General features: G+C 35.9%; 1 protein-coding gene across 4 annotated transcripts in view; it reads left to right on the top strand.

The window, feature by feature from the left end:
• LOC123864416 (neurogenic locus Notch protein) overlaps positions 1-25,498 on the top strand; it is a 184,776-nt gene that overhangs the window by 104,561 nt on the left and 54,717 nt on the right. For all 4 annotated transcript variants that reach the window (XM_045904814.1, XM_045904815.1, XM_045904813.1 and 1 more), the window contains exons 3-4: positions 7,484-7,761; positions 22,382-22,726. In XM_045904814.1, the coding sequence (XP_045760770.1) occupies positions 7,484-7,761; positions 22,382-22,726 (623 nt within the window). The remainder of the gene's footprint in view (positions 1-7,483; positions 7,762-22,381; positions 22,727-25,498) is intronic.

The raw sequence follows: 25,498 nt of genomic DNA, 5'->3' as shown, positions 1-25,498 counted from the left end.
GGGTAATCTCCTGAAATAATGATCAGATTGCGAAAATTATTTCAGTGATAGGATAGCTAAAATATCCACGAGAACTATAGACTACTAGCCGATGCCCGCGACTTTCGCCTTTAGTGTGATAAGGCCTTATTCATACGAGAGCTTTTTTAACGTCCGTTAAAATAAAACAAATGCATTCCCAAGTATCTGGGAATTAGGGCTATTAAAGTAAGGTGCCTAGCACTGATACTGGTGTAATGATAAATCTTTAAAATAAAACACTCATCATCATCATTATCAACTGATTGCCGGTTCACTACTGAGCACGGATCTCCACTCAGAATGTTCTCATTCTGGGGTTTGGCCATAGTCCACCATATTGGCCAAATGCGGATAGGCAGACTTCACACATAATATTTGAGAGCATTATCGACAAGTGTAAATTAAAAATTTATAACACCCCCAACAAGTTAAGGTTACAGTAACTAGAAAAGAGCTGATAACTTTCAAACGGCTGAACCGATTATAGCTAAGAACACTCTCGATCAAGCCACTTTTCAAACAAAAAAAATTAAATTGAAATCGGTTCATTCGTTTAGGTGCTACGATGCCACAGACACACACGTCAAACTTATAACACCCCTCTTTTTAGGTCAGGGGTTAAAAAGTTAGAGGTGCGTTCCTCTGATTCCCCGAAGCATGATGCAGACGACTTAACCATTAGCAAAAGCAAAATCCATTGAACTCACGATAGAAACAATTGATTAGAATAAACACGAAGATCGTTAAGTACTGAAGCGATAATTACTTCGTAACAATAAATTCGCTACAAAAAGATGACAGGAACCGGCTACTGGCGTTTATCTGTGTAATAAGCTATCGGAAATTCATACACGCCTTGTTCAGGGTTACCAAACTATAGAAATCCTGGCATGTTACAGTTCTTTTCGCAACTAATTTTTCAAAGATGAATAGTAAAAAACGCAGTATAAGTAAATTTTGAACAAGAAAGGGACGTTTATAAATAAAAGACACCCAAAAAATCTATTTCGTCTAAAAATGCCAAGTTTATAGAAAGATTAAGATTAGTTACAACAATACATAGTTTTATGTTAAAATAGGTAGGTACCTAATTAGTAAAAAAGCATATATACACGCGTCGAGATTGAGAACCTCCTTTTTGACGTCGGTTAAAAATCTTAAGAAATTATTTTGGTCAGGCGTATAGGCTATAGCTTTTAGGTACCTCCTGCTTTAAAATATATTATGTTAAAGTGATTATTGCGAATTAATGATATGATAATTTTTTATGGTGTTTTCAAAGTTAGTTGTAAATACACAATACTAGACTTCAATAAAAGCTAAATACTTATCTCCATATTATAAAAGTTCGTAACCATCAGGGCATTTTCAGGGATTTCGTCATTTTGTCAGAACTCTTTTAATTCGGATCTGTTAACCCTATCTTTGTATGAAGGAGGAATTTTCTTGAGACTAAAATGACTAAATCTTCATTATAAGGCGAGCCATAAATTATTATTAGTACAGCCATAGAGCAGCTATCGATGATCTAATTACGGTGAAAAAGCGAGAGCTCCAGGCACAGGAACTGGTACGCTGTTCGATGATAAACTAGGCTATGTTGGTGCGTTTAACTAACATAGGCATGCTGAGTTGTTAAGCGTAGAGACGGTTGCAATATTTGCCATTGATGTTATACACAGAAATAACAGAATGGGACAGTAACGTCCGATTCCTGTCTAGTAGAGATACCTAAAATTATGACTTATTATGGATTTGAACAGATTTAAAACTATCATGTTTGTAAATTATACTTGCCCGACCAGTTGTGACTTGTGATTATTGTCTAAGGATGCCATGAGTTTGTTCTGTTTGATTTTTAACCCCGACTCAAAGAGGGGTGTTATAAGTTTCACGTGTGTATCTGTCTGTGGCATCGCAGTTCCTAAACTAATGAACCGATTTTAATTTACTTTTTTATGTTTGAAAGGTGGCTTGATCGAGAGTGTTCTTAGCTATAATCCAAGAAAATCGGTTCAGCCGTTTGAAAGTTACCAGCTCTTTATTAGTTGTTGTAACCTTCACTTGTCGGGGTGTTATAAATTTTTAATTACACTTGTTAATATTCTGTAACGCTCGTGAATTTTGAAAGACAAATTCTATGATCTATAAGTACCAATAATCCCTAGCTAAAGCAACAAAAAAATCGTGGAAACCGATAGAGACCTATAGAACTCTACCGAGTAGGAGATCTAACTGGTCTCTCTTTGACTATAAATCGGCAAAGGGTTGCCAAGGTTGGTGTAAGGCAATAATTTATTTGAGTCGACAACAGATCCTGTGTCACTGAGAGCGGGCCCGCGCGCGCAATAAATAAATAGCGTAGCATGTAACTGTTTGATATTCGATATACTGTAACGCTCGTGAACTTTGAAAGACAAATTAAGTGCAGTATTGGAAACAAGACAAGTCTTCCATTTTATATCTTCTTCTTTCTTAGCCTTTATTAATCCATTGTTGGACATAGGCCTCCTCACGTGCACGCCATTCCTCTCGGTGTTGTGCGAGCCTCCTCCAAGTCTTTCCCGCCAGCTTTATATCGCCATTTGCTAACAATTTTGCCTATTGTGTGATGAAATTTTAATATCATCATGAGTAATTTAACCATCCTTTTGTAATAAAACGCATCTGTAAATTTTTTACCGTCTAGTTCCCGTCGTTTATATGCGCGCGACTTCGCTTGCACTATCTTGTATTTCTTTTATTTCCCGAGATAAAAAGTAGCTTGGGTCACTCTCCAGGCCTTTTAATTACTATATTCATGCAAAACATCATATCGATCGAACTACCCCCAAACTTACTTTCGCATTTATAATATTGATATGGTTTACAATGGTGCTAAAAATTCTAAACTGAACAATCGATATTTTTTAAATTACCTAAGTACCATCCTTTTTAACCCCCGACCCAAAATGAGGGGCGTTATAAATTTGACGTGTGTATCTGTGTATCTGTCTGTGGCATCGTAGCTCCTAAACTAATGAACCGATTTTAATTTAGTTTTTTTTTTTGAAAGGTGGCTGGGTCGAGAGTGTTCTTAGCTATAATCCAAGAAAATCGATTGAGCCATTTGAAAGTTATCAACTCTTTTCTAGTTACTGTAACCTTCACATGTCGGGGGTGCTATAAATTTTTAATTTAGACATGTCTTTAGTAAACATTGAAAATGAGTTAGACCTGTATGTCAATGTAATGTCTGGTAATGATTTGGGTACTACTAAATTAGCACCAGCAAGTATCTAATTCATTGAGAACTCCATTGATCAATCAAAAACCACTGTCGCAATTCTACGCCTTTCTACTTACCATGGTCTATCAACAAATCAGCATTCGGCTGTTTCTAAGAAGCGAGGCATGTCGCCTGTTATCAGATCCGAGGCCCGTGTCGCGCGCACGCATGGAGGTATTCCAACGGTGGATTGAGTGATATGATTCTGATAGATTGATTGATTCACGTTACGCGATAGGAAATATTGTATACAAGAGCTTGTACAGAGCTAGTACGTTTGGGCTCTCGTAGTTTTAGTATTAAGTTTACGTAATAAATGATCACCATTGATATTATTTGTCTCATAAAACAATTGATAATCAAAAAGTGTACAATGGTACCTATCCATACCAATATTATAAATGCGAGAGTGTGTCTGTCTGTGTGTCTGCTACCTTTTCACGGTCCAACAGTTTAACCGATTTTGATGAAATTTGGTATAGAGTTAGCTTACATCCCGGGGAAGGACATAGGCTGCCCTATATACCCTATTATCCCGGAAAAACAAAGAGTTCCCACGGGACTCTTAGAAGCCCATCTGATTAACCGATTTATGTGAAATTAGGTACAAAGGTAGCTTGCATCCCGGAAATTGACAGTAGCAACTTTTATCCTGGAAAATCAAAGACTACGCAGACGAAGTCGCGGGCATAATCTAGTTTAATATAAATGCAATGACTTGTCTACAAAATGTCTACAAAAGTTATGATATACCTAGTCCTCTCGTACAGTCCCAGAAGTAGCTGCCTGCATGTCTGGAATTTCGTACAGATAAGACCCAGACACCCATAGTGCCATATAAACACCCATAAAATACAACATAAGTACACAGTATATAAAATACAGTGCAACCACCGACTGTTGAGGTCAGGGCGTGGGCGTTAGCATCGTGCGCCGCCCACGCTGTGGCTTTGTGCTGTACAGGTTTCAAGGGAATCATGAAAACATTTCGACTGTATTTTGCTGGAATCCTTCCTTTGAATCCCTGGTGAATGTTATTTATGTAAATTCATTATTGCAACGTTTTGAAAACAGTAGCTGCTGAGTGTTTAGCCCTTTCTTATCAGTAGAATCTGGTTTACGTACTGGTGTGGTAGTCTTGATTGTAAGTGCCTCATGTTGTCTTAAATAAAATAGAGACATTTGAATTTAAGTGATGTATTGTTTAAGAATTGTGTGGATAATAATCATAATTATCCTGTGTAACTTATGTAAAATAAAACATATAAAATAAAAGAAGTAATAATTACTTAAGTATCGCTATCAAATTGACAAATGATGATCGGTAAAAAATATCAGAATATTGCAATTAAAATCTTTGTTTAAATCACAATGTAGTCACAAATGAAAAATTTAGACTTTTATGATTAAAAAAATGCAAATTTTTTTGGCTCTTTCGTTTTTATAAACTTCTCGTATAAAGTGAGGAGAAATAATTACATTTCGTTCCCACAAAATTATAATAAAACAAATTGAAGTAAACCCAACTCAGAGTCATGTGGGTGTGAAATGTGAATTCAATATTATTATTGTAAAATGTTATCTGCCATTTAATATTATTTGAAAATACATCTCTGGCAATTAACACCACTTAAGTGCGTGGATTTAAGAATCGATTGTAATCGATTGAACGTTTACAAAGATAATATTGACGTATCAACACTGGGGATCCGTGCTGGTGCTCCATTCTTTAAATAAACTTAACTCGACGAGTTTTAGAAAGCTTTAGTGTTAATTAAGTATTGTAGTCTTTTTTATCGTGGTTTTAGAAGTAGGTACCTAGTTATGTTACGTGTATTGAGGTAATCTTGTTGTATCTGTGGTCGTAAGGCTGGATGCCATTAGCTAGACGCCTATTGTAGCTTGAGCAGCTCAGCGTCCAATTTTAGTAACTTGAGCTTCTATAGATGCTCAGGGTAACATCTAGGCGGAGAATTTGAGCATTTCTTAGCTACCTTAACTAAGAACACTCAGAGACCCTTGGGCACAAAGACGCTTAGGAGATAGTCATTATCATCATCTCCACCTCACCAGGTTTGGTCAAAATCGAACCTGACTGTTAAATCATCCTTACTTTTTTATTCTTTTTTGTACTTAGTCCACTTGATAAACAACTGACCCTAAGACCTAAGTATTTTATTTTAGCATACCTAAACGGTAACAAGATCTCATGAGTCATGACACAACATCCACACTTTCATGAATCCACATCGTGACGCACTAGTTTATGAGGTAACTTTCAATAGGTGCCAAGTGCCAACAGTTACATGATCCTTTTCTGTATTTATACCTCAACGTGGTGTCACGGAGTGATCGATATATTTCCATAGTAGATAAAGCTTATATCATTTCTTACATACCTACCTACATGATGGACGTCTGAATGGTCTGAATCAAGGTGGTTTATATTTGGAAACTCATGCATACACATCACATTGATCTTACAAGGAATCTTTTGACATCACTTTCTGAGAAGCGCAGTTGCAAGCATGACATCGGATTGTTTTCTTATAGAAATGTGTACGTGTTAGTTTTTGCACACTTATATAGTAGGATTAATTAGGATTTTATACCTTAGTACATCATAATAGTAAGGACATAAGCAACTTCAGGAACTTGCCAGTATTTAAACTAAACCACGTGTGAGGAATCTTAGTCAGTTGTCGCTTCAACATTAAAAAAATCTGTATTGCTTCTAATATGTTGCCAAAATTAGGCCGAGCTTTTGATGCCTAAAATAAGTTAAAACCCCGTGTTATAGGCATCAGTGCTCTCCCCTTACAAACTAGTCTAAAACAATAAAGGGATTACACAGAAAAGATAGTACAAGAGAAGAAAGGGTGGCTCTCTTCTATAATCAAGGATCCGAACCCATCGCCACGCCGGCCCACTTCTGATCACAGGTTTCCTCCCAGAATGATAAAATGAGTTTCGTCCATAGTCTGTGCTGGCCAAGCGCGAATTGGCATATTCGACATTCACACACCCTTATGAAGAACTCTCAGGCATGCAGATTTTGCTTCCTGCATGTTTTCCTTCATAGCTGTAAAACAAGTGATAGATACTTTATTGCATAAAACTACGGAGTAGAAAATTCTGGTTATCTGCGCAAAAAACGAACGTAACTGAAAAGTTAGAGACATACCCACCTCTTACTTTTGCAGTCGAGCCCCAGACTCCTAATAGGAAGTCGAAGTGTTAACCACTAAGCTACTCGTAGCATCGCTTTTAAACTTGTCTAATGCTATAATTAAATTTCCTCGGCTAGAAACTAAGCAAGAAAAACCCTCGGTCGCGATACAAAGGCTCGGTGTCACAGGAGCGTGTCGCGAGGTATCTGCGTTATTTATTGTCTTGGTTCGCCAGACACGATAGCGGCCCAGTACGTGTACTCTAGGCTTTATACCTATGCTTATACCGAGCATGTCGAGTACAGGCTACAGGTAGTACGGCGAAAATCGGTTTCTTGGAAGGCTCGAGAAGGTACCTTTAGTTATTTGCATACTAAAATTTACTCCGTTTATTGATAAGCATTAGATATCTAGAGAAGTCTATTATTAACCAAAGGGAGTCTATTTTTTAAAAAGGCTTTGTTAATGGTTAGGCAATATTTTCTAGAAATTTAAAATATTCAGCCTATCGAAAAGGGAGAAATAAAGATTTCTGTAAAAAAAATGTAGGTGAAAAGTAGTTGTGTTTGACAATATTATTGCGTACACCTTTTTTGGACAGAAATCGTTGATGAAAGCTACTGACACATCATTCTAGTTTATAGTAGGTACTTAAGAGGGCTTTCTCCGTCACTCGTTTCATACAATCGTAGTTCCAATTTCATTTTAATATTAAGCCACAGATATAAGACACAGATATTAGTTTCTAGAATATGTCTGCAAAATTTCATGGACTTTGGTTGCTTAATATTCATATGAAATTGGAACTACGAATGTATGAAACGAGTGACGGAGAGAGCCCTGTTAACTCTGTTAACACAGTGCACCAAACACTTCTCAGCATTAATATAAAAAATTGCGTTACAATGATCCTTTTGCATACCTAAACAGATACCTACATACTTTTATGATAAAATCTTAATTTTGATCTATATTTCCGTACGATATATTTTCCAAAATCCTAATCGATGTTTTTTGTCCACAGCTGCACATCCCGTTACGCCGGCGAGTTCTGCCAACACCTGAACCCTTGCCACAGCGAATCGAGTCCTCGATGTCAAAACGGCGGCTCCTGTCGAGTGAGACCAGGAGCTGGCGGCGCTCCACCATCCTTCGCCTGCGACTGCCCGCTTGGATTCAGTGCATCCTTGTGCGAGATCCGAGTACCAGCTGCGTGTGATTCTGCGCCTTGCTTGAACGGAGCAACGTGTAGATTGACGTCATTGGACACCTTTGAATGCGATTGCCCTCCTGGGTACACAGGTAAGCCTTGCTAGTAGAGATATCTGTAATTTTTTGTAATTTAAGCCTTGATTTTCTGCCTTGTCTGAACAGATTTGTACCGTTGATGTCATTGGATACTTGTAAATACGATCCCCGTTCTGGGTGCTCAGGTAAGCCTAAGTTACTCTAAGCTAGGAGTAGAGATAGGGTCAATGGTCATAGTAAATTCGGTTCATCCTTGTGCAAGATTCGGGTACCAAACCCGTATTATTCTGCGCCTTGCTTGAACTGAGCTATGTGTAGATTGACGTCATTGGAGACCTTTGCCCTCCTGGATACACAGGTAAGCCTAAATTGTATCTACTGTAGAGTTTAGCAATAGCTACAAAGTTTTTGCGCTATTTGAACAGAGTTAATATGTGTCGGTTGACGTCATTGATCACCTTTGAATGCGATTAACCCCTTGGGTACATAGATATGCTTTATGTCACTCAAGTAATTTTATGAATCATTTCTTTAACTTAGTCATGGAGTTATGAGGTAGGACAAAACTATGAAAAGTAAGTAGCTATGTTCTCTCCCTCTCACCTCTGTCACCCTGCAGGGTTGATATGTCTAGAACTCTAGAATATGGAGTATCTCTTTTTAATTCCGGTGTCTATGAATGCAATAACCACTACCAACAATGCAAGTCTTTTTGACAGTAGGTAACTGTCAATTGACTTTAGAGTCGAGCACTAAGCGGGTACGGCGGGTAAGCGGGGGCGGGGTTTCTACGACGAGTAGAAACCGATTAAAGTATGGTTTATAGAACTGTCAGATGATCAGATGAGATATATCTACGAGTATAGTGAAGCGCTAAACCTGTCATCTATAAAAGAAAATTGTCTGATCAAAGCGCTCATATATATTGTATAAAGGCATGTTATAATATAAAGTTCAAGCTTTTATTATAACATCATAATATAAGCTGAATAATGCCCCTTTTCAAACGCACTGCATGCTTGCATTGAAGACTACATAGGGTAGGTAAGTATAAAAGCCTAAAGCTAAGGCCTAAAGGTGGTATATTCTAGTAAGCAATCCCAATAAATCTTTATATGACAGCATAATGGTGTTCTGGTTTGAAATATGACTGCCTTTATTAATCTTTAATACTAGATAGTTATCGGATGATTCCTTATTAGATTAGGGTTGTCAACTTTAGGATTTAACTTTTAAGTACTTATTAAAAAAATCCTGTTTTACTTTTGCGTTCGCTTCGCTCGTTAATAGGTATAGAGTTAATTATTGTGAGACTATATTTCTAGGTAGACCTCTGGTATGTTTTAAGCACTATAAATTAAAAAAACTGGTATAAGAGGCAACAGTTTTTTTTTTTAATTTTTAAAAGCTTCTTTTTTTTTTCATTCACTATAGGCAAGCGCTTGACCACAATCACACCTGATGGAAAGTGATGATGTGGTCTAAGATGGGACGCGCTTACCTAGAAGGTGCCTATTCACTCTTGTTTTAAAGATACCCGGATTGTAATTGGTAGGAAACACAGATCGCGGGAAAGCTCTTGCTTTTAAGACCTCCTGTTCCGAAAATGCATCACGCTATTATTCATTCGTTTTGCATTCTTTCTGCGGTCATTTAGGGCAATCAGTGCTTCCAAAATTGGCTAGATTTTCCGTTGTTGAAATATTTTCACGACCCAAAAATTTGACTTAAGCTTGCTATCGCCATATTATTTTAGGTGTACAAGATGGACAACCCTAAATTAGATGCTCATTAGATAATTTCTATATACGGTGAATGACTGTCCATAGCAATGCAGCAGGTGTCTACAAACCTATACAAGTGCCTGAGATATGAATAAATCGCGGAACCACTGCGATCTACGACATTAATTAGACTTATTACACTTTGTTCCTTGGGAAGATATTTTACAATATAATTTATTGTAATAATAACAAGTCATATCTACCTAATGAAAACCTTTTTTTATGTTTCTTATATAAATAATTGATAAGGTACGTATAGTACGTACGCGACAGGTCGAGATGGCAATCGGGGTGGGGACGCACCGCACAGCTCCCGCAATAATCTGGTGCGGGATAGCGCGGGTGACGTACATCTCCCCGCCTCATGCCCCGATGCCATCTAGATTAGTTACTATTCGATTGGTATGGTATTGCAAAAAACGGCTAAAAAACTAGCTAAGACCTTAATAAAAAGCTAACTTGATGCATTCTGTAGTGGTTCTGGTGGCAAAAATCTTAAAAATAAGTCACAGTATGAATTTTAAAGTTGAATTCGGTTGTATTTAATAAATAAATTACCCGAAACTGTTAATTTTTTTTAACTTTAATTACTAGATGATATAACTCAAAATTTAAAAAACCTCTATAAGAAAACTAGAAAAGATTTGATAACTTTCAAACGGCTGAACCGATTTTCTTCGATTATAGCTAAGAGCACTCTCGATCAAGCCACCTTTCAAACAAAAAAAAAACTAAATTAAAATCGGTTCATTCGTTTAGGAGCTACGATGCACAGACAGATACACAGATACACACGTCAAACTTATAACACCCCTCTTTTTGGGACGGGGGTTAAAAACTAGAAACGATAAGTTTTGAAAGTTGTCTTAACTATTAGCTTCAGTTTAATTTAACCTTTTGATAACTTGCTGACATTAATATCTTAACACCTTACCTCATGGTGATAGAGTTCATAATCAATGCAGTTGTTGAGAACTTACATGAATTTGACTATGCTGTTACTAGACACACCGACTTGCTTAGTGCCAACTACCTTACCAAGTTCATAATTAAACACGAAAATTTGTTTGACTATCCAATTCTAATAATAAATTACTTAGGTCGGTCGTGATAGGTAGTGGATAGATAGACCTGATTCTTAGGCTAAATTCAGTGTCTTAGAATTTACTCAGATTTTAAATATACCAGACTCTGGTCAACAGGACCAGAGTCTGGTATATTTAAAATTAAATTGATAGAGAGAAGAGCCTTTATGTTAATGAAAAAGATAACGTGAATTACACGTATTATGCTGACTACTGACAACTTATCTCAATTCAATGCAAAAAAAGTACAATTCTTTAGAGAAGGAAATTATGTGCACACTTCATATGAACGTATAGTAAAAATTAGTCATTTATTAATTTGATAAAATTAATTAACCAATCAAACTGAATTAAATACTGTTTGACAGATTTCTGTAATAATATTAAGTTTCAAACTACACGGATTTAATTGCATACAAAGAATTAGGTACATGCTCGATATGAATTCCTCTTTAGTTCGATGCCAACTAAAGGCCGACCAAGTTGGGTCGTCTGTGAACAGCGTTAAACGTGCAATTATGTTATCAAATGAAATGATGCCGACGGGTCTTGTGTTTTTGTAACTTGTTCAATTAAAAATACAGCTTTCAGTTTTTGTCTCGGTATTTAAGAGATTGATTAAATCCGAAGTGCTAGATAAGTTAACAGAATCGTAGACACTTATTTTAATAACTGAACAGAATATAAGGTAGATTACGTTTTATCTGTAGATAGTTAGGTAGGTATAGACAGTGTATGTACATAAGTGACCAGTACTTTGATTAATGTTTTGGTTTTTATATAATTCCGATCAATGGAAAATACAAAAGGTACAATAGTAAAGTCTTGATAGTGAACAATTTTATAAATAGTTTTGGCTTTTTATAAATAAAAATTCAAGGGAAAAAATTAACGCTAAAAAGAGGTGAGAAAGTTAAACTACTCTACACTCTACCTATTGATAGTTAATTAGTAGAAATGTCATTTGTTTCGTCACTTCCATGCACAGAACATTCTTCTATGACTGCAATAATAATCATAATATGTACCATACATAATAGACCATGAATATAATGCCCATGAGACAGAATAGACTCGCAAATATTCGTCTTTTTAAAAATGTGCTATAGAATTTATTTTATAAAATGTTATAGGGCATTATGTACACGTATGAGATACGGAGAATAATAGCGGAAATAAGGAGAAAGTAAAGCAATTCATGCTTCCTCATTCGCAATAATTTATTGTGTGACGACTTGTCATTATACCAATAAATTGACGTTATAGTCCAGGAGACAGCTTTTTTCTAATTGGTGGAATAAAGTCTCCTTAGATTCCTACTAAGTAAAGTAAGTAAGTAAAGTTTTTAAAATTTGATATATAGCCGCCATATTGAATTGTTTGAAAAAAAAAAAATATAGACACTGTCACTCGGGACGACGCGACGTAACTTAGGCTGAAATCGATAAAGCGCACTTTGACTTTGCTCTGACTTAAGATTGAGTTAAAACGAGACAGATTTATGTGAGAGATATAGCTCTGTCTCGTTTTAACTCTGTCTTAAGTCTAAGCAAAGGCAGAGTCCGCTCTATAGATCTCACCCTTAGATTCTAACAATACCTACTTGATACATCCAAATGTGTTGAGACGTTTGAAAGTTATGGCGGAGTAAGAAGCTCACATAAATACATGTAATGAACCCTGAAAACATTAAGTACACTCCTTTTTTTGTAAAAATAAGATTTCTTCGTATGCGTAACGGGAAAAAAACGTAGTAAGTATAGAAGCAGGCGTTACTCCCAAAGGGGCATTTCACGTCAAGCGGACAACCAAAAAAAAGTGAGGTCGTGAATTTTGTTTATACTCTGGTCAGTTATACTTCTAGTAGACGTGGATATATACACACAATGTTTTTTTCGTATGATGCTTTATTGCTGAGTTATGAGCTTTTAAAAATTTACTACGAATGAAGTCCGTTATTTTTGGATGCTTATTATTTGTAACAATTCATTTGTAAATAAAACTAAAAAGCATTGTTTATTATAGTTAAAAAGTTGAAATTTTTATTTTTTGTATCGAATTCTAAATTTAAATTTTTTAACGTATAGTAAACCGGAAGTGAACATTTCAAATCGATATTTGAGTAACTTGGCCAAAATAAAAATAATTTTTTTTTTACCGTGAATTAAAGCTTACATGTACTTATTCTTCACCAAAAAAAATTGTAACGTGATGTCTAATAGTTTAGGACTTAGTAGCCCAGTAATTTGGTCGTCAAAAAGGGGCTTATCTGGAAAGTTTTCAGAAAGTTATGCAAATTGGTGGTTTTATAGATTTCGATGTGCTCTTTCCGAATTTTTATTTTGCCACCTCGTACCTTTGCCGCTCGCGCCGCCATCTTGGAAAAATGGCGCCCAAAAACAGTTTTTTCACGATAACTTCTTTCCCATTCATTTTACGACAAAAATTGCTATGTAACAATTAAACTAGAGACAATTTCCTACAATTTGAGTAGTCACCTTTTTTTGTAGACTCAATAGTTTCAGTGTACGAGCGCCACAAAGCCCACTCCAACACTCGTTTTGGCTAAATAACTCATTTCCACACCACCATGTGGTAGAGTGAGTGGCGTGATTTTTTTTTACGGTATCTCCAGGAGACGGTAGTCACCTTCAATTTAAGACATCACTTCGTTCACAGAATACTAACATTCTTCAGAATTCCGCTCGAGATAAGAGTAAATATACTGCATCGCAGTTTCGATCTCATGTGAATATGGACCTTTTTTTGGGTTTCGAACCCAAAGGATGCCAACGGGACCTTATTACTAAGTCTCCGCTGTTATCCGTCCGTTTGTCTGTCAGCGGGCTGTATCTCGTGAACCGTAATAGATAGAGAGTTGAAATTTTCACAAAATGTGTATTTCTATTGCCGTTATAACAACAAATAATAAAAATTTCAAAATGGCTGACATGAAAAAAAACAAAAAAGTAATGTTATTTCTTGTTTGATGGTACGGAACTCTTCGTGTGCGAGTTGGGCTTGCACTTGACCCATTTTTTTATTTTTTTAGTTTGTAGTGCGAGGTAAAATTTTTAATGCACGAATTGCGATATTGTGTATTGACTGCGACCACATTATAAACATGCTCGAGATGCCGAAAAATCGGTCAAGTGCGAGTCCAACTCACATAGGAAGGGTTCCGTACCATAATACAAGAAATAATGCTCTTTTTTATTTTTTTTTCATGACGGCCATTTTGAAATTTTTATTATTTGTTATTATAACGGCAATAAAAATACACATTCTGTGAAAATTTCAACTTTCTACCTATTACGGTTCATGAGATACAGCACGCTGACAGACAGACGGACAGACGGTTAGGCAAACGGATGACAGCGGAGGCTTAGTAATAAGGTCCCATGGGCATCTTTTGGGTTTAAAACCCAAAATAAAGGCTCTTATGCACGTGAGATCGAAACTGCGATGCAGTATATTTACTCTTATCTCGAGCAGAATTCTGAAGAATGTTAGTATTCTCTGGTCGAACTGATAGCTTAAATTGAAGGTGACTACCGGCTCCTGGAGATACCATAAAAAAAAAATCACGTCACTCACTCTACCACATGGTGGGGTGGAAATGAGTTATTTAGCCAAAACGAGTGTTGGAGTGGGCTTTGTGGCGCTCGTACGCTGAAACTATTGAGTCTACAAAAAAAGGTGACTACACAAATTATAGGAAATTGTCTCTAGTTTAATTGTTACATAGCCATTTTTATCGTAAAATGAGTGGGAAAGAAGTTATTGTGAAAAAACTGTTTTTGGGTGCCATTTTTCCAAGATGGTGGCGCGAGCGGCAAAGGTACGAGGTGGCAAAATAAAAATTCGGAAAGAGCACATCGAAATCTATAAAACCACCAATTTGCATAACTTTCTGAAAACTTTCCAGATAAGCCCCTTTTTGACGACCAAATTATTGGGCTACTAAGTCCTAAACTATTAGACATCACGTTACAATTTTTTTTGGTGAAGAATAAGTACATGTAAGCTTTAATTCACGGTAAAAAAAAATTATTTTTATTTTGGCCAAGTTACTCAAATATCGATTTGAAATGTTCACTTCCGGTTTACTATACGTTAAAAAATTTAAATTTAGAATTCGATAAAAAAAATAAAAATTTCAACTTTTTAACTATAATAAACAATGCTTTTTAGTTTTATTTACAAATGAATTGTTACAAATAATAAGCATCCAAAAATAACGGACTTCATTCGTAGTAAATTTTTAAAAGCTCATAACTCAGCAATAAAGCATCATACGAAAAAAACATTGTGTGTATATATCCACGTCTACTAGAAGTATAACTGACCAGAGTATAAACAAAATTCACGACCTCACTTTTTTTTGGTTGTCCGCTTGACGTGAAATGCCCCCAAAACCACTCGACGCACGTTTCGCCCCGACACCGGAGCATCCTCAAGCGATGCCAAATTGCAAAGCCATTTTGGTTGGCAAGGTTAAGGGCGGATTTCACCATTCGCTACAGAAACCTAGTTTAATAAAACTAAGTTTAGCTTAACTGAGTTTAAACAAACAATTTGAACTCAGTTTAAGTCAAACCGATTTCACCAGCTCTATACTAATCGCGTTTAGTAAAACTAAGTTTTAGTTGCAAGAACAAAGCGCATTGTCATTGTGCTATACCTGCTCTTTGTTCTTTTTCTTTTCTGGTCGGTGTTGTATGGTGTTTGTCATTGTGTTTCTTTTCAAAGTTTTTATTATTTAAGTATTTGAAATTGATATCAATATAAGTTTTTTTGTTATAGTATTTTGTTTTATTAATTTTGTCGTTATTTTGTATTGTTAGTTGTTGTTGTTTTTACTTTGCTACTAGTTATGTCAAAAAGAAAAAGAGACGCCACTTTTGCCGCCAGCGAAAAATTGGCTCTTGCTGAAGTCGTCGAAAGACACTTCAACATTGTCGAAAATAAAAAAACCAACGCGGCTTCATTGGCTGAAAAGCGTGAAGAGTCGAAGTGCTTCTTCTCTTGCCATCCATCTTGGACGACGAACAACATATTATTACATCAGCATCACTATCATCAAAAGCTAATGCCAATGCTCTTTTCATATTGATAATCAGCAAAGATTAGTTTACATTAGTATGAAAATATACACTTGAAAGCTCTCTAAACTCGGTTTAACTGAGCTAAACGTCGAAAATTGGTGGTTTAGAATTTAAACCGAGTTTAGCTTTAACTGCGTTTAATTGACGTCGGTGAAATGCAAACTATGGCCCTAAACTCAGTTATGTGTGTAAACTGAGTTTAGCGTGAACTAATCGCGTTTAGTTTTGTCGGTGAAATCGGCCCTTAGGGCGGATTTCACCATTCGCTACAGAAACCTAGTTTAATAAAACTAAGTTTAGCTTAACTGAGTTTAAACAAACAATTTGAACTCAGTTTAAGTCAAACCGATTTCACCAGCTCTATACTAATCGCGTTTAGTAAAACTAAGTTTTAGTTGCAAGAACAAAGCGCATTGTCATTGTGCTATACCTGCTCTTTGTTCTTTTTCTTTTCTGGTCGGTGTTTGTATGGTGTTTGTCATTGTGTTTCTTTTTAAAGTTTTTATTATTTAAGTATTTGAAATTGATATCAATATAAGTTTTTGTGGTATAGTATTTTGTTTTATTAATTTTGTCGTTATTTTGTATTGTTAGTTGTTTTTGTTTTTACTTTGCTACTAGTTATGTCAAAAAGAAAAAGAGACGCCACTTTTGCCGCCAGCGAAAAATTGGCTCTTGCTGAAGTCGTCGAAAGACACTTCAACGTTGTCGAAAATAAAAAAACCGACGCGGCTTCATTGGCTGAAAAGCGTGAAGAGTCGAAGTGCTTCTTCTCTTTCTAGTATCCATCTTGGACGACGAACAACATATTACATCAGCATCACTATCATCAAAAGCTAATGCCAATGCTCTTTTCATATTGATAATCAGCAAAGATTAGTTTACATTAGTATGAAAATATACACTTGAAAGCTCTCTAAACTCGGTTTAACTGAGCTAAACGTCGAAAATTGGTGGTTTACAATTTAAACCGCGTTTAGCTTTAACTGCGTTTAGTTGACGTCGGTGAAATGCAAACTATGGCCCTAAACTCAGTTATGTGCGTAAACTGAGTTTAGCGTGAACTAATCGCGTTTAGTTTTGTCGGTGAAATTGGCCCTTAGTGGATTATAGCAAATTAAGCTTGTGGCTCTTTGGAAAAAAAAAACACCGAGATTTTTTGGATATTTTGTGCACAAGAATCGAAACTGTTACTATAACAGCAATTGAGCTTGTTCCACCAATCAAAATAAATTCTTGATGTCGTTTAGCGCAAGTCGATTAGTCAGCTAGGCATTCCAATTAACTGATGACGAATTTGGTGCGGAGCTCATAACGCATTCATCTTAGGGCGGATTTCACCATTCGCTACAGAAACCTAGTTTAATAAAACTAAGTTTAGCTTAACTGAGTTTAAACAAACAATTTGAACTCAGTTTAAGTCAAACCGATTTCACCAGCTCTATACTAATCGCGTTTAGTAAAACTAAGTTTTAGTTGCAAGAACAAAGCGCATTGTCATTGTGCTATACCTGCTCTTTGTTCTTTTTCTTTTCTGGTCGGTGTTGTATGGTGTTTGTCATTGTGTTTCTTTTTAAAGTTTTTATTATTTAAGTATTTGAAATTGATATCAATATAAGTTTTTTTGTTATAGTATTTTGTTTTATTAATTTTGTCGTTATTTTGTTTAGTTGTTGTTGTTTTTACTTTGCTACTAGTTATGTCAAAAAGAAAAAGAGACGCCACTTTTGCCGCCAGCGAAAAATTGGCTCTTGCTGAAGTCGTCGAAAGACACTTCAACATTGTCGAAAATAAAAAAACCAACGCGGCTTCATTGGCTGAAAAGCGTGAAGAGTCGAAGTGCTTCTTCTCTTGCCATCCATCTTGGACGACGAACAACATATTACATCAGCATCACTATCATCAAAAGCTAATGCCAATGCTCTTTTCATATTGATAATCAGCAAAGATTAGTTTACATTAGTATGAAAATATACACTTGAAAGCTCTCTAAACTCGGTTTAACTGAGCTAAACGTCGAAAATTGGTGGTTTAGAATTTAAACCGAGTTTAGCTTTAACTGCGTTTAATTGACGTCGGTGAAATGCAAACTATGGCCCTAAACTCAGTTATGTGCGTAAACTGAGTTTAGCGTGAACTAATCGCGTTTAGTTTTGTCGGTGAAATTGGCCCTTAATCGTCCATTCGATTCAAATGCTCTCATAACTTATCGGTTAACGCTCGAATGATATACAAAAAATAGGGTTTGCAAAAACTTGCTGGTCCTTCCTACATTTAATAACGAACGATCAATAAATCTTAATAAGTAGCTATCGCATTTAATGAATGGATCATAATATTTAGGTTATACAAAGGTTGAAAATCATTTAAATTGCGTTTATCATTGTGACTTTGGGAGATAACAGGCACTTAATAAAGGTGTATTTCTTACGTCAACATATAAATAAATAAATAAAAGTAGTATAAATCACGTCATGTATTGCCAGACACTGTCGTGGCGCAACCCCTTGCCTAAAGTTTAAGGGTGGCTGGTGAAAAATGTAAGAAAGTTGTATGAACGTCATCAATTTCATGTTTTATCTAAGTATAAAAATTGATGTTTAGAGGCTGTCGGTCAGAAACGAAAAAGTACCTACGTATTTCAATATTTCAGTTTTGTATAAAATATTCGAAATACCTCGTAATAACGCCGTTCAACTAGAAGTTAAAGAAAACCTTGTAAACTTCGATATAAAGAAAAGAGTTTCGGTAAAAGTTGTAGTTTCCTTATTACGCATACGTAATGAGTTTATTACTTACACATAAAGTAAAACCATTAAAACTGTAATCAAATAAAAAGTACTACCTGCGTTTAAACTGCCGCATGTTTTACGGTTAATTGGTTTTTTTTAATGAAGAACAGATCAAATACGGCTCTTCGTAATAAAAGCTTCGAAATTATACGCTTCTTGTCAATGAGATACGATTTACTAGAGGCGATGATGTCTCGAAAAACAACCACAAGTTTACTAATGCCTGGTGAATAGAGGATTAACTGTGCTTTTTGACATTTAGTAAACTGGGGCTGGACCTGCTTTTTACTCAGTGATTTTTTGATCATTAAAATATATTTATCATGGAAGGAAAAGATTATTTTCCACTATATAGACATGGAATTGAAATAAAGTAACAGTAAGTACAGAGGACATACAAAAAAATCGATAGGACGCAAGAGAATTAAAGATAGTTTAAATATTTACTTACACAAAAACTACAGCTTGGAACTAATAAACATTTGTTAGTTCCAAACTTAAGTTTTTGGAAACATATCTGTGCGTTTTTTGACGCCTGATGCGTGCGTTTACTTCTCTATAGGGTACAACTCAATGGTTCTTGTAATCAAAAGTTCAAGACCGGTGACATAGCTCCTAATGAGTAGCATAGGGACCCGGTTGGGATTAAAGCTGACAAAGTAATCACTGTTAATAAATTTTTAAAGACTAATAAATATTGTGTTTTACTCGCTACTTTGTTTAGCTGTGAATGTGACAGACTTTTTTGATAAAAGTAATATAATGTACATTGTACCTATTAAGTAATGAAGTGAATTACTATTGAAAAATATCACGGAACTTAAAAAGGTTGACGAAATTATTAGTTAACTTTGGGTCAAAAATAAAAAGTTTGATATCAAAGAAGTAATAGATATAGTAAATTAGTTGGAAACTACATGTTAGAAGAAATAAGTTATAAAGGTCGAGTAAGTTAGTGAAAAGGAATAAAATTAACAATTACGTGAATTATCATTGGATGATTCCCGTGATTTGGTCCACGTAAGTAGATTTAGGGGTTTTAAAAATCCCGTGGATACAAAATTTTGAATTTTCGGGATAAGAGTAGTCTGGGGGTCTGTCTTCGATATTATGCAAACTGTCTCTGTACCTTATTTCATCAAAATCGAATAAACGGATGGACCGTGATAAAGTAACAGACAGGCAGACACACTTTTGCATTTATAATATCGGTATGGATAGTAAAAAGTACGGTGTTATAGTTAGAGCAACAGTAAAAGTCTTGATAAATGATGAAATAAAAAGATTAATCGCAATAACTTAGCAAATCACAGTGTACACTATACATAATATATATTTTTATATATTTATTTATATTATAACCAATAACAATTGTGCTACCTGTGTTGGTCTAGAAACTAGATTGATAGTAAAAAAGATTCTCTTATTTCCAATGACAGGTCTGTACAAGATAACTGAACTCAGCCACCGAAAATGCTGCGGTTTTCAGTCGTTGGACCTAAATAATATAGTGGATTTCATTTAAACTTCTATTAGATACTTAATAGATACTTACTGTAAACGGTATTAAATTTATCTTCATCAAAAATTTCACCAAAGAAATCAACAGTATAGACAACCGTCATTAAGTGGCCAATAAAGATAATTTATTCCACTTTTATTGATTTTCTTAACAATTTGACCCCCAAAAGAATTCCGTTAGGCTTGTTAACTAATATGAAGATTATAAGTATTCAAAAACGAGTTTGCCTCAAAATCATATCTACTTAACACGACAAGTTATATTTGGGTTCATAAAATAATGTAATCGTTATTAACCGAATCTTATTGAATATTGAAACCCTGCTTTCGTTTTAATAACGTTTAACGAAAGTGAGGTTAATATGATTGGTAAGATAAAACACACGGTCTGAATACAAAATCTTTAAATCAAAAAAATTTATAGATTTAGAAATCTTGTGTTAGATTTAATTATAAAGAATTAAGTATCAAGTAATCATATATATGAATCAATATGAAATCTTTATAGATCGAATAATTATGTACTAGGATAAATGACTAATGTAATTAGGTTTCTTTTGCTAACTAAACAAATGGCCAAAATACTAGTGCATCATTTATGCTGTAACTATCTTTTCTTGCTACTACAAGTTTACGTACCTATTTTATCATGTAAGTATGTAGTTAAGAAACAGCAATAAGTATTTTCCATACTAATATTATAAATGCGAAAGTGTGTCTGTCTGTCTATCTGTCTATATGTCTGCTACCTATTCACGGCCCAACAGTGTAACCGATTCTGATGAAATTTGGTACAGAGTTAGCTTATATCCCGGGGACGGACATAGGCTACTTTTTATCCCGGAAAATCAAACAGTTCCCACAGTATTTTATTAAGTACGTAGTTTGAGAAACAGCAATAAGTATTTTTAATCTATAAAAATAATACTTTACAAATTTTTAACCGACTTCCAAAAAAGGAGGAGGTTCTCAATTCGTCGGGATCTTTTTTTTTTTTTTTATCTTTGTTCCCCGATTACTCAAAGACCTCTGGACCGATTTGAAAAATTTTTTTTTTGTTTGAAAGGGTATACTGTGCAGGTGGTCCCATATAAATTTGGTGAAGATCTGATGAATATCTTGGGAGATGGAGAACAGAACTCTTCAATGGATAGGAGCAAATTGCTCGCGATCAGTGTAATAGCTTAGTAAACAGTAGGGTTTTAACTGGGCACAGCATATTATAGTACAGTAGGGCCACTAAAAATTGTGAAATAAAAAATTTTCAAAAGAAAAATAAAACCGACTTCAAAAACGACAAACACTACAAAGAAAAAAATAACTTTTGTTTAGCTACACGTGTAATGCACCTAGGTATGAAGTCGGGCGAGCTTCACTCTTGGATTTCTAATTTTGTTTAATATGCTCGCTCGACTTCATACCTAGGTGCATTACACGTGTAGCTAAACAAAAGTTATTTTTTTCTTTTTAGTGTTTGTCGTTTTTGAAGTCGGTTTTATTTTTCTTTTGAAAATTTTCTACAACAGTTATTGCGAAATACAACATTTTTTTACATTTTAAGTATTTGGTGAATACATTGTGTACAGTTGTAACGTTTATTAATTACTAGCCGATGCCCGCGACTTCGCCCGCGTTGATTCAGTTTTTTCGAAATCCCGTGGGAACTCTTTGATTTTCCGGGATAAAAAGAAGCCTATGTGCTAATCCAGGATATTATCTATCTTCATTCCGAATTTCAGCCAAATCCGTCCAGTAGTTTTTGCGTGAAGGAGTAACAAACATACACACACACACACACACACACACACACACACACACACACACACACACACATACAAACTTTCGCTTTTATAATATTAGTGTGATCCTCTTATCGTATTCAGATACGCTCGCGTATTCAGCCATAATTTTTTTGAGAAAAATAATATAATAGCCTGACATAATAAATTATTCGGTAAAAAATGTGTTGCCTTTTCTAATAACTATGAAGTCTTAATGAGCTGTATATGGATAGGTTTGATTTGTTGATTGATGGCCATTAAGAAATGAAGGCTGCTAATTAAGCCATATCCTTTGGATCTATTTCACACATCTCCGGATAATTAGGTTTGAATTCCAATTTATGAGAAAATATTTTGATTAAAGCGTCCGTTTTAGTGCGTTGTGAGTTCCTTGGACGTGGATGTAAATTTTAATTACCATAATATTTGATAACGCTTTATGGGTTTGAAATTAGAAAACATTTTAACTCAAGGTATTACACAATCAGATTCAGTTTACCAAGTACCATGCATCATCTGTTTTCAAATATGGATCCAAAACTATCTATTTGTGTCCCATAAACGTTGTACATAAATTCATTGAAATTGTTTCCTTGTCAACAGGCGAAGAATGCTCACACGAAGACCACTGCGCATCCCAGCCCTGCAGAAACGGAGGTCGTTGCGTTGCTGACAATACAACGACTGCTGGCTACTCTTGCGCCTGCCCACCTGGCTTCACTGGCTCGCGATGTACTGAGGACGTCTTCGAATGCTCGAGCGGTTCTGGTCCTTGTCACCACGGGAGATGCTTCAACACCCACGGGTCTTATACCTGCGTGTGTGAGCCTGGCTACACGGGCCGGGATTGTGACACGGAGTACGTCCCGTGTGAACCATCCCCTTGTTTGCATGGAGGACGATGTACGCAGCTGGACCAACTACGATATGAGTGCGTTTGTCCTACTGGTAAGTTATTTACTTTATGCTAACTTTATTCCGTTCCGTGGTATAAATTTGAGGTATTTTGAGGACGTTACGGCTTGGCCACCAAAGAGTAAAATGAGAAAAAAGTCACAGGTTAACTATTTCATTTGACTCATTGAACCAGACCGGACCAGTCGAGTCCATTTGGACTGGTCCAAATTACTATCAACGAAAAATACTTCGCCTTTGTCTCGGTGCGTTTTTTTAGGACATCCCCTAACACCTGAATTTTTTGTTCACGCTTTCGTTTATCAGTAAGGCTGAGTACTTTGATGTAAGATTTTTTACACCTTTGTTACCCAAAGCCACAAGGATCCAAACTTCATAGTTGCTGATCATTCTTCCCTGTATTGGAAACACAGAGAAACTTTGAGCTTTTATAAAATAACGAAGATCTAGCCCTCATGGGCTCTTTCACTACCTACTGCTAGTTACACAGGCACGCGGTCAATCATGTGCCTAATTTAACATAACCGTTAAATTACTTATCGGGTTGACGAAACGGTGTCAATTCTTCGAACAATTTCCCTTACTTAGCTACAGTTTCTATATCCACTACTATATAAAGACTGTATACCTTTTTATGGGAAAATGCCTGTTTCAAGTATTCAATTTATTTTAGTAACAGCTTCGTCTCGTGACAACTCTAGGCTTCCTATTAAATTCCTAATTTTCTCTTGAGATAGTTATGTGTCGTCGTACCAATCGATGAATGTCCAGTTCTGGACATGAATCTCTTGTTCCACACTCCACGGACTTGTACTATTTCCCAGTCCAGTGGCCAGTTAAAGTTGCAAGTAAACAATGTCTATTTGAATAGTTCCTCTCAAAAAGTTTAAAACCCTTAAAGTCCGCGACAATAACCATTTTAAAGTTTCAAACGTGCGAAGCCGGGGCGGTTCGCTAGTCTATCACAATACAGGTTCACGCAGTTAGGGAACTTCTGACAAAACGTCGAAGCTTTGACGTCACTGGCAAGCGTCAAATGTTTATTTTAGTACATTTGACGCTGGTAGTCATACAGTAGTCCTATTTTTAACCCCCGACCCAAAAAGAGGGGTGTTATAAGTTTGACGCGTGTATCTGTGTATCTGTGTATCTGTGTATCTGTCTGTGGCCTCGTAGCGCCTAAACGAATGAACCGATTTTAATTTAGTTTTTTTTGTTTGAAAGGTGGCTTGATCGAGAGTGTTCTTAGCTATAATCCAAAAAAATTGGTTCAGCCGTTTGGAAGTTATCAGCTCTTTTCTGGTTTTCTTATTACTTTTATCCCAGGACCACCAGAGGTTACGTATTTTCTGACACAGGAAATATGTACGATTGAGTAGTGTTAGTAAGTACTAAGAAAGCATGCCTAGCCTACGTGCTAGCTTGCTTAGACGGCCAATTTTCAGGTAACTGATAATCAAGGTACATAAAAACATTACTTACCTCACGTAAATTCTCCAAACTGATTTTTACGTATATTTTAGGCAATATCCTTTACAATGTGTCGCCAATACTCCCAGACACTTCCCGCGTCGGCCGTATTGCTTTGCAGACGCTTTAAAGCTCCCAAAATAAGTAATTACTTAACTGCACGTAAATTCTGATGCTCCATTTTTTTATATATGTCTACCAGACAACTATTTTAAAACCTTTTACAAGAAGACAGACCGATCCAGAGGGCCAATCATCCCCTAAATTAAATTTTAATGCCTCTGTGGGTTTGAGCGCGAGGGCATCCTTATCTACGCGCATGAGACTGAGTAAGACATGTATTAGGATATATTGACTTCTCTCTCACTCTATTATAGTTTACTTATGTCAATTAATTATTAATATTAAAAAAAAATCAGCTAAAAATTAAAAAAATTGGAGAATTTACGCGAGGTAAGTAATGTTTTTATGTACCTTGATTACCTGATACCTGAAAATTGGCCGTCTAAGCAAGCTAGCAGGTCTGTAGGCATGCGTTCTTAGTACATACTAACACTACTCAATCGTCCACATTTCATTCGTCAGAAAATACGTGACGGCTGGTGGCCCTGGGATCTTTCACTATTGTAACAGAGGTTCATAATATTATGTCAATTGGCAAATGTCAAGCTGTCAAGATGGACGTTGCCTAGATACATAATTATTTATTTGAAAATAATGTTTTGGAAAACTCCGATACTTTGGATCGTAGGCGCGGAGTTTCTAATTTATAAAATATTATAATCACAGTTAAACGAGAAAACATCAATTCAATTATAATATCCAACAGTCAACCAAAGGCCACGAACAATCAACCCAAACCCAAACCATAGTCAAACTATTTTTAGGGTTCAGTAGGTATCTATAGAAAAAAAAAACATGTTGTAGCCTCGACTGTTGTAGACGCGTAGGTGTGCATGGCACCATTAAATATCGTAGGAGGCGATGACCCTCCGCGCGGCTGAGGTTCCCGCATCGTAGTCGCTTTGTCGCGCAGGTTTGGATGATTGGCGCACCTTCTTTTTATTTTATCTGCTTGAACTCAGCTTATTTACTTTGACAAAATACGTTTAAAATTCATCATCATCAGAATCAACCCATCGCCGGCTCACTACTGAGCACAAGTCTCCTCTCAGAATGAGAAGCTACCACACTGGCCAAGCACGTATTGGCACACCTCACGCACCTTTGAGGGAGCATTATGGCCAACTCTCAAGCATGCAGGTTTCCTGACGGTGTTTTCCTTCACCACTTCGTTGTCTGTTTGTGTGTCATCTTTCAAGAGAATCAAAACTT

The sequence above is a fragment of the Maniola jurtina genome, chromosome 4 (genome assembly GCF_905333055.1).
Source record: "Maniola jurtina chromosome 4, ilManJurt1.1, whole genome shotgun sequence".
Lineage (NCBI taxonomy): Eukaryota > Metazoa > Arthropoda > Insecta > Lepidoptera > Nymphalidae > Maniola > Maniola jurtina.
This window is presented reverse-complemented; position numbering and strand designations above follow the sequence as displayed.